This window comes from Pipistrellus kuhlii, unplaced genomic scaffold (genome assembly GCF_014108245.1).
Source record: "Pipistrellus kuhlii isolate mPipKuh1 unplaced genomic scaffold, mPipKuh1.p scaffold_m20_p_34, whole genome shotgun sequence".
Taxonomy (NCBI): Eukaryota; Metazoa; Chordata; class Mammalia; order Chiroptera; family Vespertilionidae; genus Pipistrellus; species Pipistrellus kuhlii.
Window position 1 is genome coordinate 4,104,564 of NW_023425534.1, and position 18,101 is coordinate 4,122,664.

At 48.0% G+C, this 18,101-nt stretch overlaps 1 protein-coding gene across 2 annotated transcripts in view; it reads left to right on the plus strand.

The window, feature by feature from the left end:
• Positions 1–458: 458 nt before the first annotated feature.
• UBE4B (ubiquitination factor E4B) overlaps positions 459–18,101 on the plus strand; it is an 83,577-nt gene continuing 65,934 nt past the window's right edge. The window contains exon 1 of one of the 2 annotated variants that reach the window (XM_036460854.2): positions 459–1,202. In XM_036460854.2, coding sequence (XP_036316747.1) covers positions 1,179–1,202 — 24 coding nt within the window. In that variant the 5' untranslated portion in view covers positions 459–1,178. The remainder of the gene's footprint in view (positions 1,203–18,101) is intronic. The other variant, XM_036460850.2, reaches the window with a different exon arrangement.

Sequence of the window (18,101 nt, forward strand, 5' to 3'; positions counted from 1 at the left end):
AGCGCCCGGGAACCGGGGAGGCGCCGGGAGGCCGGGCCGCGGCTGGGAGGCCCCTCCGGACCCACCTCCCCCCCCCACCCCCCGCCCCCCCCACCCCCCCCACCCCCCGCCCCCCCCCGGCGCCGCGGACGCCCCGCCTCGCGGCCTCAACCGCCCCCACCCCCGCCCCCGCCCGCCAGCGCGGCCCTCGCGGGAGCCTACCTGCGCCCGGCGCGCCGCCGTCACCCCGCGCGTCGCCATGGCACCGCGCCGCCCCGCGCCCCGCCCCCGCCCGCCGGCAGCGCGCCCCGCCCCGCCCCCGCCCGGCCCGCGCGGGAGGGCTGCGCGGAGGCGGGCGCAGGCGCAGGCGAGAGGAAATCGGCGGCGCGACGCCCGCGCCCTATTGGCTGCCTCCCCGTGGGGCCAGAAGCCCCGCCCCTCTGGCGGGGTCACGTGACCCCTTTCAAAGATGGCCGCCCTGTTGTTTTGATGAATAATACTTGGTGGGGCGCGGGGGTGAGAGTAGGGGCGGCGGGCTAGCGGGGTTGACGCTCTCGGCAGCAGCATCGCGAGCCCCGTCCTCCTCCTCCTCCCGCGGCCCGGCTCCGGCGCGGAGGCGGGGCGTGGCCGGCCTGCTCGGGGCGGGAGGGAGGGGCTTCCCCTCCGCTGCTGGCGCTGCCTGGGCGGCTCTGGGGGTCGCCCGCCCTCGGGGCGTCCACTCTGCAGTCGAACAGTCCCCCGCGAGGAGGAAGGGTACGGGGGGAAGCGGGATCTGGAGGAAGCACGGCTGCTGCCACGCTGCCACCGCCACCGCCACGAAGACACACCGGGCTCGGGGCACGCGGCGCGGCGGGGACGGAGCTCCCGGCCTGGGCAGCCTGGGCGGCGGGGAGGCGGCGGCGCCCTAAGGTATCCCGCCCCGCGGCCGCAGCGGTGGCGGCCCGAGGAGGCCGTGCTCGGGGCACCGGCGGCTGGAGGCGTCTCCGGGGCGATCGGAGGGACTGACGCCAGGGCAGTTCCGTGCCTCGTGTGTTCTCGTTTGTTCACCTCTGACTATGCAATTCTGAGACCTCCCCCGTTCGGGGGCCCAGACAGCCCGACGGACACCTTCCACTCTCCTCCCGCCCCGATCTAAAAAAACCCCACAAAACCCCAGCAGGATCTCTCCCTGAACGCCTTTCACCATTAAGAGGAAAGCGATGGAGGAGCTGAGCGCTGATGAGGTGAGGAGGTGGGGGGACGCCTTGGGAGATCAGTTGGCAACTCCCGGGCGCCTTTGGGGAGGGGCGGGAATGCGCCAGAGGCGAGGGGGTCGAGGTGACGTTTTCCAGGAACGAAACGAGCCCCCGAGAGAGGGTCTCCGGTTGTGTGCTCCTGGGTCCCTTTGCCTTCTTCCTTCGTGCTGGACTCCATTTGCTTCTTTTCGAGTCTTCTTTGAAGGGCCTGCCTGTCGAGGCGTTTTTATTCTTTTTCTTCGGGGGATGGAAGCAACAAGGGCTTAGATTCCCATCAAGTTCAATGTGTGTGCGCCCGCGCGTGCGCTCGCGCCGTACTGCAGAGATTGAAAGAATCATTTTAGGTGAAATCGGAGTGTATGCATTTTTTTAAAGGGAAGGATTTGAAAACCCAAGTATGGATGGCTATTTCATTGTGTAAGTTGATGAAGCACGCGTTTGTGTGTGGGGTGGTGGGGTGGTGGTGGCCTGCAGACAGATTATTTGATATTTTTTTTAAAAAATGTGTATTCTCCATAATTAGTGAATTCCAGCCAAATCCTAGTAATGTAACAGGCCGCTTATGACACACTTCTCTCTAATCCAGCCTTTTTCTAGTTTTTGTCGCTTTCAAACTTGGCTTTGCTGTAGCAGACGCGGAACAACAAGCCACTGGGAGCAAATGGCTTTGTAAGCTGCCCCTGTGATGATTTTGAAGGGGATCCTACAGATTCCTTCCCTGGTGTTTTAGAGATTATTTAACACGATTGTCATAAAAGCAGGGGCAGTTAGGGTACTAGGAATTTTCATGCGATTCTACTGATTTCTCCCTTTTCACAAATTGGAGCTTCCTTCCCAGGACCCCTGCTGGCCTCACTCTCTTCCATCTACCTCGTTTCTTCCACTGGTTCATACAGAACTTCCCCAGAGTATTGGGAAAGTAGCCATCCATCCTGTTGGTTGTACTCTTAACACTCCTATGCTTCAGTGTTAGCTACAGAGTGTCAGCGTCCAGGGTGGAGCAAAAGGAGGTTTACAGCTTTGAGTACAGAAAACACAGTTTATTTCTGTATTGTTATTTGTTAAATATTGTCTTATTTTCCATATGAACCTGTAAGCCTCCTCTTACTCCACCCTGTATTTACTTTGTAACGAAAATCCTCTAGGGATGGGGCATGCAAGTGGTGGGTTAAGGGTCAGGTAGGAAAGGAAGCAAATAATTTTGTTGATCGCGATACGTTTTTGCAAAGTCAGGATTGCCCTTTCCGTGTTACTGACCCTCGGTTCTCAAATACATCAGGAACGTGATCTTAAATGAGAAAACTGTTGAACAGTTTCTTTTGTTCAGGCAGGAGCTATGAGTTACCCTTAGAGGCACTTGGTTTTAGGTAGTTTTTAAGTGTCCTCCTCCTTTTTTTCTCTTTACTATTAATTCTAATGGTAGTTTCTCTGAAGACAATCTGTGTCTTTTGAAAGTCCTTTACTTTTTTTCCCCCTTGACATTCTCTAAGTTGTCTCTGGTTTACAAGTTTTTACATACTTGAGTTTTCACCAAGCAATTGTTTTCAAACCTATAAAGCACATGTGTCAAACACAAGGCCCGCGGGCCAAATCCATCCCGCCAGGCCTTGCAATGTGGCCCGCACCGCGCTGTCATCACTGCACTCCGCTGCGTTTCCATCACAATGACAGTTTATGACTGTTCAGTAAACCATTCGGCCCGCGATTTAGGCTGGATTTTAGATTTTGGCCCCTTCTCTGATTGAGTTCGACACCCCTACTATAAAGCATACAGACCAGTTAAAGACTCTGTATATTTGAACTGTGGCTCTTCGCTTTATCCAGTCCTTGAGGAAGGTCTAAGTTTTTTGTGTCCATATAAGGACAAATGTAGTGGTAGTGGACGAGATAGAAAAACATCTATCAAGATCAATAGAATATTAAACTCATGCGAACATCTTAATTCACGAATATAAGATCAATATAAAATGATGTTCAGCAAATGAGTTGTCCTGAACACAAAGGGGTAGTCAAATACCTGGTAATTTTACCCTCAGCAGACCTAGAACAATTTATTTTTGAAAAAATCTTTTTAAGGTGTGTTTCTCTCCCCCCCCCCCCCCCCCCCCTTAAATCCATTTCCTTTAATTCTGGGATTAGGTGAGCAGTTGTCAACAGATATTTCCAAAGCTTTTGCCTTTGCATTGTGACTCTATTGGTGGGAACTTTTGTCGCAGACAGGGTAGGTGGCATTCATTTTAGTTAGAAAATAATACACTTATGTTACTAAAAACTCAAATATATATCTCAGGGTGAAATCAAGCAAGACAGTGACCTTTCAGTTTAAAATAGGGAGTCAGGCAAGGCAGAGTTTCATCTTTTTATAACAAAGTGAAAATGTCTGAGGATATCATCCACGAAAAATAGAGCCTGTTCTAACCACACGGGTAGCTCTAGAAGATTTTACATCCTGGCACTTTTTGGTCTCTCCTAGATCACCTTGAGTTCCTGTACTTTTCTTCTCTTGTGCTTTCTAAGCAGAGTACTGCCTTAACTTCATCGATGCTCTTTCTATGTATAGCGCAGGGAATTCATTGCTCTGCAGCGCAGATCCGTGACTCAGTTCATCCGGCTCATGCGCCTACATTCCAAAGGGTCATTATTTACATTACACTCGTTCTGCGCCTGCTCAGGTGCTGTTTTCTATACCAGACTGGAGCTGTGAGTAGGGCAGGTATTTTAAACTGTGGGGATGAGATTGCATTGAGATGATTCACTTTTTTTTTCTTTTTCTTTTGTTAAATCTTTATGACCTGGTTCATCTTCAAGATGGCTGGCTGGGGTTTAGGGTGTGGTCAAAGTTGAAGAGGAGTGTGAAGTCTTCCCTCTCAAATGTAGAATATGAGCCTGTTAATGTAAAAATATTCAAGCCCGCAAAGAATTTTTGTGGGTTTATTTGAGCTAAATTGTCAACAATTGCTGGGAAGCAGAATCTCAATAGATTGGGATAATGCTCTGGAGAATGGCGTGTTTTGTTTTTTGGTGTGTTTTTTTTTTTAACCTAATTTTATACTTTTCAATCAAAGGAGGAAACATAGGTGGGTTACAGGAAATCTATTGGTGATAGATTAGAGAGGTGGGAGAAAGCAAAGAGGGTAAACCTCTGGGATTGGATAAAAAGTAAAATGATAGACACATTACTTAGCTGGGTACAGGACAGTTAACAGTCAATAATTAACATGATAACGACAACAAGGAAGGAATTTGTGGTATCCGTCCTGGCACCCAAAATCATTTGGTTGTACCCTGAGGGGTCCAGAAAAAAAGGGAAATTACAAGTTACCTTGACATTTCAATGATATGTTATTGTAGAGGCAAAAAGACGGTAAGCTCAATCCAGGTAAAAATTGACCTTGTCAGGGAAGATACTGGCCTAGAAGGTGACTACCCACCATAACTGCCCTTAATTAAAGTTTAATTTCAGACCATCCTTTGTGGTCACGCTAGGTCCTTGGGTTTGCAAGACCGCCATGCAGGCCTTCCCTGAGCTTGTCAGGGTAGCTTGTGGCCCCTTTCGTCCACAGGACCTTGACTTTTTAGTCACACTAAGTGGAACAGGACTGACATTAAAAAGAAAAAGAAAAAGAAAAAAATATATATATATTGATCGATTTCAGAGAGGAAGGGAGAGGGAAGAGAGAGAAACAATGATGTGAGAGAATCATTGATCAGCTGCCTCTTGCACTCCCCCTGCTAGGGATGGAGTTCACAACCTAGGCATGTGCCCTTGTCTGAAATCGAACCCATGACCCTTCATTCCGCAGGTTGACACTCTGTCCACTGAGCCAAAACAGCTAGGGTTAGGGACTGATACTTAAAAAATACCTCTATTGTTGCAAGTATTACACTGACTTCTTTCTAGCCCACCCCAGGCCTTCACCACCCTATTGTCTGTGTCCATGGGTTATGCATTTACACATAAAGTTCTTTAGTTGATCTCTTCCCAGGCCTTCCTCGGAGATTCGACATTCAGGAACTGACATTTGTTAACAGCTTAGAGGCCTGCTCTGTGCCAGCCTCTTTGCCACCATTGTCTCATTTGATAAAGACTACAATCAAGGAGGTCCTTCACTTTCCCTTATTTTATTGGTGTGGCAATGGAGGTTTAGATTAAATAATTTGTCCATAGTGACCCGGTTTAGAGTTGGAGTTCAAACCCAGGGTTCCTAATCTAAAAGCTCTTTTTATTACATTTTATTGCTTAACAACTGGCTATAAATACATCACAACTTCCATATAAACTAGAGGCCCGCTGTACGAAATTCATGCACGGGTAGGGTCCCAACACCTGTCCAGCGATCAGGGCCAATCTGTGGGGCGACCAGCAGGGCCCCCACTGGCACCTGCCTTGGCCAGCCTGGTGCCGCCTACTTGCCTCTGTGGGGAGGCTAGTGGGACAATTGGGGGGGCCCTGCTGGTACCTGCCTTGGCTGGTCTGGGGTCTGCGGGCTGGGGGCAGCTCCTGAGTTGAGCGTCTGCCCCCTGGTGGTCAGTGCGTGTCATAGTGACCAGTCATTCCACCGTTTGGTTGATTCACATATTAGGCTTTTATTATAAAGTATATCCTAACATGCATGATCTGCCCAGTTTTTCTATAGAATGCATGATACAATCCAATTTAATAGTCTTGTACTGACTTTAATCACGCCCCTCCAGAATTGTTCATTCAACAAACATTTTTTAAAAAGATGCTGTGGGCCCTAACTGGTTTGGCTTAGTGGATAGAGCATTGGCCTGCGGACTGAAGAGTCCCAGGTTTGATTCTGGTCAAGGGCATGTACAATACCTTGGTTGTGGGTACATACTCAGTAGGAGGTGTACAGGAGGCAGCTGGTCGATGTTTCTCTCTCATCGATGTTTCTAGCTCTCTATCCCTCTCTCTTCCTCTCTGTAAAAAATCAATTAAAAAAAAAATATATATTTTAAAGATGCTGTGGCCTGGCCAGCGTAGCTCAGTGGTTGAGCGTCACCCTGAGAGCTAGGAGGTCATGGTTTGATTCCCGGTCAGGGCACATGTGCAGGTTGTGGGCTTGATCCCCAGTGTAGGCATGCAGGAGGCAGCGATCAGAGATTCTCTTTTATCATTGATGTTTCTATCTCTTCCTTCCTCTGTGAAATCAGTAAAAAAATATATATATTTTTAAAAAAAGATGCTGTGTAATCCCAGCAATGTGTTAGGTAGGTTATGAGAAAGATACTCCTTTTTCTTATAATTTAACAAGTGGATGGGGAAGAGATGGAGATAGGGAGATAGGTAGGTAGGTTGGTAGATAGATGATAGATAGATAGATAGATAGATAGATAGGAATCCCGCAATAGCAGTGCCAGGTGCGCATTACTACTGAAGACATTAAGGGACCCTGGTGGGGCCGTGTGTTGGTGGAGACTTTCAAGAAAAAAAACGAGGTTCATGCAGACAGGATTTTCCCTGGTGGGGAGGGGAGCCAGATCTTTGAGGGTTTTCAGAAATGTTTAGGAGTTTCAGCTTCCGTTAGTAAGACTGTGGCAGCCTCTGCGGGATCTTCAAGCGTGGCAAGGGGGTAGAGGCGGCCTGGTGGGAGGTGGCTGCAGGCTTGAGGCTCTGTTGCTCTGGAGGAGTGAGGCGGTGGGGTCCAAAGTCAGGCACCGGCAGTGGGTGTGGAGGAGGCACTCATCAGAAAACCCAGGGTCTTAGTTAGCCCACCTCCAGTGGTCCCTTTGATATGGAGGGGGCAGAGGTGGGGAAGGAGTAAAGAAGAATAAGTCCTTGGTTTCTAGCTTGGAGAAGGATGGGTGGGCGGGGCAAAGGAACCAGGAATGCCAGACAAGGAACAGATTTTGGAGATGCAGGTGAGTTCGTTTGGACCAGTGGTTGGCAAACTGCGGCTCGCGAGCCACACGCAGCTCTTTGGTTCCTTGAGTGTGGCACTTCCACAAAATATCATGGCCTGGGCAAGTCTGTTTTGAAGAAGTAGCTTTAGAAGAAGTATAAGTTTAAAAAATTTGCCTCTCAAAAGAAATTTCAGCCGAAACCGGTTTGGCTCAGTGGTAGAGCGTCGGTCTTCGGACTGAAAGGTCCCAGGTTCGATTCCGGTCAGGGGCATGTACATTGGTTGCGGGCACATCCCCGGTGGGGGGTGTGCAGGAGGCAGCTGATTGATGTTTCTCCCTCATCGACGTTTCTAGCTCTCTGTCTGTCTCCCTTCCTCTCTGTAAAAAATCAATAAAATATATTTAAAAAAAAAAAAAGAAATTTCAGTCGCTGTACTGTTGATATTTGGCTCTGATGACTAATGAGTTTGCCGACCACTGGTTTAGACCATTGAAAGATGAGCCAACATGGCAATTCCCCTCCCCTGGCTTTTCTACTCTAATAATCTTAATCTTTTTTTAAAAAATTCAATATGTTTTTGCCAAAACCGGTTTGGCTCAATGGATAGAGTATTGGCCTATGGACTGAAAGATCCCAGGTTCGATTCCGGTCAAGGGCTTGTACCTTGGTTGCGGGCACATCCCCTAGGGATGTGCAAGAGGCAGCTGATCGATGATTCTCCTTCATCAGTGTTTCTGACTCTATCCCTCTCTCTTCCTCTCTGTAAAAAATCAATAAAATATATTTAAAAAAATTTTTAAATATGTTTTTACTGATTTCAGAGAGAGGAAGGGAGAAGGATAGAGGATAGAGAGATAGAAACATCTATCCGCTGCCTATTGGGGATCAAGCCTGCATCTGGGACATGTGTTTTGACTGGTAATTAAACCCGGTGACCTTAGTTCATGGTTCATCACTCAACCACTAAGTACATTGGCCTGGCAAACATCTTTTTTTTTTTTTTTTTAAATCTCACCTGAGGATTTGTTGAGAGAGAAAGAGAGAGAGAGAGAGAGAGAGAAAGAGAGAGAGAGAGAGAGAGAGAGAGGGAGAGAGGGAGGGAGGGAGGGAGGGAGGGAGGGAGGGAGGGAGGGAGGGAGGGAAAAGGAAAGAAAGAGAGAGATAAGAAAAATCTCAATCAGTTGTCTCTGGTACATAACCCGACTGGGGATAGAACCAGAAACCTAGGGATGTGCCCTGATCGGAAATGGAACCAGCAACCTTTTGGTGTGTGGGACGACATTCCAGCTCACTGAGCCACCTGGCCAGGGCAAACATCTCCATCTTTAAGACCTTTGCTTTCTTTATGGCAGAGCTTAAGCTCGCTTTTCCCAGCTAGATGGCTGCTGCCACCACTTTATAACCAGGATTCCTCTTCAGTCCTGGGGAGTGTGGCAGGCAGCTTCCCAGGCCCCTTCTCTCCTTTTGTTCATTTTGGCCAAGAGATGGGAATGATAGTGCTATCAGCCGACATCTGTTGAGCTCTTAATATGTGCTAAGCACCTAACTTGCTCAGCAAGGCTGATGTTATTATCCCCACTCTGAAGATAAGAAGACTGAGGCTATAGTAATTATTAATTAGCAGAAAGGCACATGACTAATAAGCAGTAGAACCTGGATGCTAACCCAAGAAGAGTTCTTTTAAAAAAAATATATATTTTATTGATTTTTTTTCTTTTCTTTTTAAATATATTTTATTGATTTTGTACAGAGAGGAAGGGAGAGAGATAGAGTTAGAAATATCGATGAGAGAGAGTCATCGATCAGCTGCCTCTTGCACACCCCCTACTGGGGATGTGCCCGCAACCAAGGTACATGCCCTTGACTGGAATCGAACCCGGGACCTTTCAGTCCCCAAGCCGACGCTCTATCCATTGAGCCAAACCGGTTTCGGCTATTTTATTGATTTTTTACGGAGAGGAAGGGAGAGAGATAGAGAGCTAGAAACATCGATGAGAGAGAAACATCGAGGATGTACCCGCAACCAATGTGCACGCCCTTGACCGGAATCGAACCTGGGACCTTTCAGTCCGCAGACCGACGCTCTACCCGCTGAGCCAAACCGGTTTCGGCTCAAGAAGAGTTCTTAATCCCTTTACTAAACTACCTGCAAAACAACCCGAGCTAGTTTTACTGTTTACAGCAATTTTTGAGGTTGTTGCTAATCCTCACACAAGGATATTTTTCCATTGATTTTTATAGAGGGTGGGAGGGAGGGGGAGAGACACACACAGAGAGAGAAACATCGATGTGAAAAAGACATATCGATTGGTTGCCTCCCGCATACACCCGACCAGGGCCGGGGATTGAGCTGCAACTTAGGTATGTGCCTGAGTTGACTGGAATCGAACCCGGGACCCCTCAGTCTAAGGTCTGATGCTCTGTTCACTGAGCCAAACCGGCTAGGGCAGCATTTATTGTTTCCGTTGAGATGGGCAGTGGAATTGCTAAGGGTGGGGCCCATCAAATGCCCTCTATCTGTGGGGGAAGGAGAGAGAAAGACTCTGACCAGGGCCTGTGTCTCAGGGCTTTGCTCCGTGAGTGCATTTTCTCTCAAGGCCTCACGGCAAGTCCGGGCGGAGAGTCTTCCCCTCATGGAGGGCATCTGCTGCTCACCGCGTGCCAGACATCGCCCGGCCCTGCTTGCCGGGAGCCTCACTCCGGGCAGAGGAGCCAGGAAAGCATCCTGCACACCTGGATGTGTACAGGATGTGTGTGAGGAGGATGAAGGAGGCTGAAGAGAGGGAGAGCAGCGGGCGTGTGAGTGTCCGCAGTTTGGGGAGGTGGCTTTTGAGTGGGATTTTCAGACGCCAGAGAGCCCGCTGGGGGAAGAACAGCGACCAGGCTGCATCCTGATCTGCTCCGGGAACAGCCATGTGCTTGGAGGGAGGTGGGTGGAGCCTGCTTCTCAGGGGCACGGGGCAGGGGAGGAAGTTATTCATTATTTTGTAGCAAAATTTACTGAGCTCTTGTACCCCGGTTTCAGTCAGCTCTGAACCCCTCCCTCCTCCTTTTCACATTTCAGCATCTTTGAAATGGGGCCGCATCTTCTAGTGGTGTCATCACCACTGGCCAGGGGGCGGTGGTGTCACAGGTGTCATTTCCTGTTTATGTTCGAACCTGGCTATACCTGTTCATGTGATCGCCCCCTCAGCTGAGGCCACCTGTGTCTCATTTTCAATGTAAACAGATTACACTTGGATCAGCAATGAAAGCAAATGCTACCTTGTGAGGAAAGGAATGGCAGCTAATAGGGAGCCCACCTGACGTTAGTGAAGAACCACCACTGTTTGCTATTGGAGGAATGACTGCAGTGTCATCTTCCATTGCAAAGCAGCAGCCACGTGCACTAGGGAGCTTTAGAGGGCAGACACCCACAGGTCTGTGAAGCTGTGCCACAGTTTGCAATTGAACGTGCAATTAGAAGGATTACCTTTCACACCCAGACAATCAGCTGAAAGTCAAAGACACTCCACATTCCTCAGAAGGAAATTTCAGCCCCAGTGGGTTTGGCTCAGTGGAGCAAGCATTGGCCTGCGGACTGAAGGGTCTTGGGTTAATTCCAATCAAGGGCATGTACTTTGGTTGCAGGCTCGATCCCCACTCAGGGCAAGTGCTGGAGCAGTCAAATCGGTGTCTCTTCACATTGATGTTTCTCTCTTTCTATTTCTCCCCTCCCTTCCACTCTCTGTCAAAATCAATGGAAACAGCCAAAACCGGTTTGGCTCAGTGGATGGAGCATCGGCCTGTGGACTGAAAGGTCCCAGGTTCGATTCCGTCAAGGGCATGTACCTTGGTTTTGGGCCCATCCCCAGTAGGGGGCGTGCAGGAGGCAGCTGATCGATGTCTCTCTCTCATCGATGTTTCTAACTCTCTGTCCCTCTCTCTTCCTCTCTGTAAAAAAAATCAATAAAATATGTATTTTTAAAAATCAGTGGAAACAATATTTTCCGGTGAGGATTAACAACAACGACACAGAAAAACAACAACAAAAAAACAAGCAAAAAAAAGAAAGCAGTTTCAGAGCAGTGGGAGGCTGGTGAAATGATCACTGCTCTGTGGGTCTGTTGGGAAGGCATCTTGTAGTTTAATGGCAGGATTTTTTTCTCGGTGCAAAAAATAACGGGGCAGCTCACAGTCAGTGACATCTTATATTTGATGAAACAGTGTACACACAGCGTTGTTCTAGACCCATTTTCACATTTCAGCGTCTTTGCAGTGGGGACGCTTCTTTAGTGGTGTAACCACCACTGGCCAGGGCACAGCTGTGACACACGCATTCCTAATTGTACGTTCAGCTGCAGTGTGACACAGCTTCCATGAACAACACAGGCAGCCATCCCTGCTGCCATGGGGCTTACATTCTGAGTTATGTTTTAGAAGAATCCTCTGGCGGCTGTGAAGAGAGTAAATAAAGGGGAAAGAGTGAAAGCAGAGAGAACGCTTAGGAGCCATTATAGGAGCAGGTCAGTGGCGGAGAAGGGGAGAAAGGCTGATAGCGGATGGGCAGCCATTTTGTGGGCAGAGCCAGTAGGATTGGGTGATGGGTGGGTCTGGGCTGCGGAGGAGGAGTTGAGGATGGCCGGGAGAGTTGAGCTCTCATCGGGTGGACCATGGCAGCGGAGAGTCAGGCCGTGGTAGCTGCCTACGCCCACCGCTGATTTCCCTCCAAACAGAAGCCTGGGCAGGAGACAGGTGGTGGCAGCTCCATGCCCAGCAGGGGCCCGGCGCCTTCTGTCTGTACCACCTCTCCTGACATATGGCTTCCCTCTCTTGGGAGAGCGGGGAGGGAAAGGAGAAGCCATTCTCCTTCGCTTTAGTGGCAAAGCCTGCAGTGGCTCTGATCACTTCTGCTCACCTCCCAGCGGCCAGACCCGGAGTCACGTGGCCACGGCTACTGCCAGGAGGCGAGTGCCCTTTGACTGGGTAACCATATGTTCAGCTCCACGTTCCCTCATGCTAGAAGGGGAGGACAGTCCAGCCCTTTCTTTCTTCCCAAATGGGGGAAACACACACTGCCCCTTCCCGAAGGAGACAACCCTCAGTCACCTTCAGAGCCCGGAATCTCCAGGTGGTACACAGGGTGGGCAAAAGTAGGTTTACAGTTGTAATGCAATAATTAATAAATAATAATACAGGGATAAACTCTGTTTTGTGTACTTGCAACTCTAAACCTATTTTTGTCTCACTCCTTACAGTCTAGGAATCTTTAGATTAAAATTCAAGTTATCTGCCTGGCTGCTGTTGCTCAGTGGTTAAGCATCGACCTATGAACCAGGAGGTCACAGTTCAATTCCTGGTTGGGGCACAGGCCCGGGTTGCAGGCTTGATCCCCAGTGTGGGGCGTGCAGGAGACAGCAGATCAATGATTCTCTTTCATCATTGATGTTTCTCTCTCTCGCTCCCTCTCCCTTCCTCTCTGAAATCAATAAAAACATATTAAAAAATAAAATACAAGTTATCTGCTGCCCCCCTCCCCGCATGCTGTGTGGTGGAGTAGGTTAGGAAGATGGAAATAGGAACTTCCAGTTGGAAAGGGAAAGAGTGGGTATGAACACCCCTAGCTGGTCCATAGCCGTTGTCAGCTCCTGCCAGGCCCGTGTGGGCTCCTGGCAGCGTGGGCGTTCCTGGCAGCCTGGTCAGCAGCCCTGGGCTGCTGTCGGGCGGGAATTCCCTTGTCCCTTGCCTCTGGAAGGTCTTCGGGTCTGTTTTCCCGGAGCCGGTCCCTGGAGGATGTCCCCTGCGGGCTGAGCAGGCTCCGCAGCTTGCTCCCGCTGGCTGCTGCCGGAGGCAGCCTTCACCCCGGTGAGCCCCGGATCGCTAGGCTCTGAGTAACCGTAGACGGAGACCATGCACACGCCTCAGGCACATCTGTGTTCCCTCATCCTGCCTGCAGATCAGCTAGTGCCGCTTGAATGTCTCATTCTTGTGGGACTTCCTGCTTAACGTGGCAGGAAGCCAGTAAGCACCCAAATTCTGAACTGCTCAACCAGTTTCCCTGGAATGACAGGCGTGTTGGCATGCAGGCTGTTCTCTAAGGTGTCACCGGTTTTACCAAATGTTTCATTGTGGCCTATCAAGGATCACCAGCCTTCCTCCTGCAGTGTCTGTCCCTGTGCTGGTCCCTAAGCCTTTGCCACAGAAATTCTATTAAGATGGGGAGTTCCAACATAATAATGACTTAAATAAGATAGAGGTTTACTTTTTAACCCTTTATTTAAATTATTTTTTAATTTTTCAGTTACAGTTGACATACAATATTCGTTTCAGTGATTAGTTAGACATTATGTAACTTACTAAGTGATCATCCCGATAATCTCGCATCCACCTGACACCATACATAGTTATTAGAATACTAGAGGCCTGATGCACAAAATTCATGCATAAATAGGTCCCCCCCCTCCCACCGGCTGCGGCACCGGCTTTCCTCTGGCACCTGGGACCCAGGCTGGCTCCCCTTCAGCCACCCACAGGCACCGGGACGGGCTGGCTTCCCTCCGGCTGCCCGCAGGCACCTGGGACCTGGCTAGCTCTCCTCCGGCCGCCTGCAGGCACCTGGGACTTGAGCTTCCCTCTGGCTCCAGCTTTGTCCGGAAGGACATCCAAAATGACGGCCGATCTAATTAGTATATTACCCTTTTATTATTATAGATTATTGACTATATTCCTTATACTGTACTTTATATCCCCATGACTATTCTGTAACAACCACTTTGTACTTTTAAAAAAATCTTCTTGGGCTGGGGGTGGGCTGGAGAGGATCAATGGGGAAAAAAGGGAGACATGTAATAATTTCAACAATAAAGTATTATTTTTTAAAAATCCTGCCCGCCGAAACCGGTTTGGCTCAGTGGATAGAGCATTGGCCTGCGGACTCAAGGGTCCTGGGTTCGATTCTGGTCAAGGGCACATCCCCAGTGGGGGGAGGAGTGCAGGAAGCAGTTTATCCATGTTTCTCTCTCATCAATGTTTCTAACTATCTCCCTTCCTCTCTGTAAAAAAATCAATAAAATATATACATTTTTAAAAGCTTAAAAAAAAAAATCCTGCCCAAAAATATGTTGAGAGAAAGGGAGGGAGGGAGGGAGAGAGAAACATTGATATGGGAGAGAAACATCAGTAACTTGCCTCCCGAATGTGCCCTGACGGGGATTGAACCTGCAGTCTTGTGTATACAGGAGGACACTCCAACCAATGAGCCACCCTGCCAGGCCACAGGTATTCTTTTGAAATTGGTTGTAAAAATATTAGAACCCTTGAGAGAAAAGGAAGATGGTGAAAAACCTCTGATTGGTGTGTACTTAAAGGTTTTGCAATTATGAAGGTCAGCCAATGGTGTGACCCCAGACCCTCCTAACCATTTTGAGGGGCAGCAGCAGCTGAAGGAGGAGAAGGCGGGAGAAGTAGGAAGAGCAGAAAAAGGTGTAAAATTGCTTCTCCCGGTACTGGCCACACTGCACTGGGTTGTCTGTTTGCTCGCATATTTCCTCCTGCAGTATAAGCTCCTGGCTGGTCCTCACTGTTTCTTTTTAGTACCATCTCTGGATAAAAAGCACAGGGCTCGCCGAAACCGGTTTGGCTCAGTGTATAGAGCGTAGGCCTTGGGACTCAAGGGTCCCAGGTTTGATTCCGGTCAAGGGCGTGTACCTTGGTTGCAAGCACATCCCCAGTGGGGGGTGTGCAGGAGGCAGCTGATCAATGTTTCTCTCTCATCAATGTTTCTAACTCTCTGTCCCTCTCCCTTCCTCTCTGTAAAAAATCAATAAAATATATATATAAAAAAAAAAAAGCACAGGGCTTGGCACAGAATGACCCACAGAAGATATTTGTTAAATGGCCTGCGTTGGCTACAGTGTGTCTTCATGTGACTCCTAATTTTTATGTTGCAGTAGGTTCTCTTGTCACCACTCCATTTAAGTTGCATTAGTTAAGTTGAAGTAGGCACTTGAAAGAAACCTAAGTCACAGTTGTAATTCATCGTCAGCTATAGCTGGGTTTTATTTTGACCAACCGGTGGAATGACCCTGGGCAAAATATTTAACCCAGTTCGGCAAAGTGCGGCTCGAGAGCCACGGGCGGCTCTTCGGCCCCTGGAGTGTGGCTCTTCCACAAAATAGCACGTGTGGGCACGCACGTACAGGGCGATTGAAAGTTCGTGGCCCATGCGCAGAAATTGGTCCTCAGCTCTCGAAAGAAATTTCAATCATGAAATTTGGTATTTGGCTCTGTTGACTAATGAGTTTGCCGACCACTGACAACCTTTCTGAGCCCCGGTTTCCTTACTGGTAAAATGGGGTTTCCAGCACTTGTCTCAGGGCTTTGATGTACAGATAATTCCCGAGCGGCAGTGAACCCTAAGATGCACGGCCTGGCAGAGTGGGTTCCCGGACTGATCAGCTGTCTTTCCGGAGGAAGAGTGAACTGTACGCAATTAGAATTTCAGTTGGTGCCCACATAACATTTAAGAAACGCTTTGCATGTAATCATGCCAAGAGCATGAAGGCAGTATCTGCCTGTTAAGCAGCAGAGATGCCCGGCTTGTGTGGAAGGTGTTGGATCCTCTCCCTCCCCTTTACTTTCTGAGGTCTCTGCCCGCCCCGGGGCCGCCTTCGAATGAGCCACACTGTCAGCACTGGTCACTCTCCCATTTTCTAAGACCTGGAGTGATCAGGGGCCGGAATCTACTCGGTGAAGGTGGAAGGAGGAGGTTCGAAAGGAAGGGGAGTGGACATTGGGACCCGAGGAGCCCCAGGAAACACACACTGCAGAGCAGACGGAACTCAGGCGACTCCCCTGCTCCAATCCCATCACTTACTTGGCCTTCGGAATGGATTGTCCTCCTGCGGGGCTGGGGACGGGTGCCGGGTGGGGACATGCTGGAATGGTGTGTCATTGCTTCCCAGCTGCCATAGCGTTAGCTTCTTGTCCATTTCTTTGAAGACAGTAGTCAGGCGGGGAAAAGGGGTCTTTGGGGTCCTGGTATTGAGGAGTGTCAGCCTTCATTTAATTCGCTTTCTGATGAAACATTAGGAGACAATTCAATGCACGTTGTTTCTTCGCTCCTGTCAGTGTTTGGTATAGATTGCAGATGTGGAATAGTCCTGGTAATTGAATGAGTTGAATTTTCTGACTAAATGCAGCAGCACTTTGCTCATGGACCTTTTTGGAAACCGAATTGCTAGGATTTCCAAGCCAGTCACACCGAGCACCTGGCCTCTGCCACTCTCCTGCAGACACGTCAGGTCAGGGGCTTTCTGTGGTCAGACCCTGTGTCTGTACTTGTCGTTGGGACCAGCCTCCCGGGCAAGTGGCCTGGACTCACCAGTGCCCACACTTGTTTTCACGCTCCACGGTCGCTGTCTGCAAGTCTGAACACATTTGGAGCGAGAGGCCTGCATCTCATTTGGCTCCAGGCCCCGGAATTCTGCAGCTGGGCCTGCTCGCCCCTGGCTTTCCCTGTGCAAGTGGGCATGACTGGGTAGAGTTCCACTAGATCCCAAGATGGTAGAAAACAGAGCAGAAGCTTGAGAGATTCTTCCTGTTTTTTATGGAGAAAATATGAGTGTGTGTCTGACTGTAATGCCATGTCATTAATAGAATTTCTTGAAAATTTTAACAGGTTTCTTTGCATATGTGATATTGAATCTTTGGTTCATTAACTTTATCAAATAGATTCACTTTTTTAAAAATCTGGAGCTTTTTTATTTTTCCTTTTCTATTTTTTCTTAAAATCAAGAGTTTTGACATACAGGCATTTACTTCCATATTATCTTTTGCATTTTGTACATCTTTTTTCTCTAATCTCAGTAAAATTTCTTTTGTATTTTATCAAGGGTAATACATTTTGGTAATATTCTTACAGTGTAAATACTTCCATTCATGAAGTATGAATTGTGTTTAAAACTATAGCTCATGTTGGGTTTAGAATTTAAAAGTGTTATCCAGCCCTGTCAGTGTGGCTCAGTGGTTGAACATCAATCTATGGAGGTCACGGTTTGATTCCCAGTCAGGGCACATGCCCAGATTGTGGGCTCGAGCCCCATTGTGGGGCATGCAGGAGCCAGCTGATCAACGATTCTCTCTCATCATTGATGTTTCTATTCCTCTCACCCTTTCCCTTCCTCTCTGAAATAAAAAAATATATACATATTTTAAAAATGTTAACCAATGGCTAGTTTTCTATAGTATTAGTATTTTTCTCTAAATGCTTATCTGTGATAGCCAGTCAGGTATTATGATTGACCAAAAATAATCCTGTGCAGTTTACTAATTTAAAAAAAACATACATTTAATCTTAGAGATGGAAACATTCTGTATATATGGATGTCAGTGAGGAAATTTCTGAGAGGGAAATGGAAAGTAATGCAGAATTTAAAAATATCTAGCAACCTTCCTAATCTAACAGAACATAAAAAGTTGGGTGTGATTTGATTTATATTATACTCATACTAGTGGCCCAGTGCATGGATTTATGCACATTGAAAGGAAATTAATTAGAAGAAATATTTTAATATCACTTTTTGCCATTTCTCTATAAAGAAGTGTCAGAGATGAAAGAAAATTAGTAAAATGTATATGAAAATAACATACAAATTGATTAGTAAGTAATCAGTAACAACATTGTATAACAACAAAGACAGGACATAAAAACATTGATAAAAACAATGACTGATAAATTGATTAAACTTATTCTAATATCTCCCTGTATACCACATTAAGAGTAAAAACACTTTCAGAGTGCTTGACTAATTTCCCTTGCAATGAAGTATTACAACTTTAACTCTGATATCACACACTTTTCGAACTTGAGAGAAAGCAACGGGTTCAGGTAGGAATATTCCTACTCTGTCTGGAGTTTGTCCTTGTGATTTATTAATAGTCATCACAAATGCTCGCATCATGGGAAACTGTCTTCGAATTAATTTAAATGGGAGGCCAGTGTCAGGGGGGGACAAATCAATTCTTGGAATCAGAACAGTCTCTCCTTCCGCAGATTC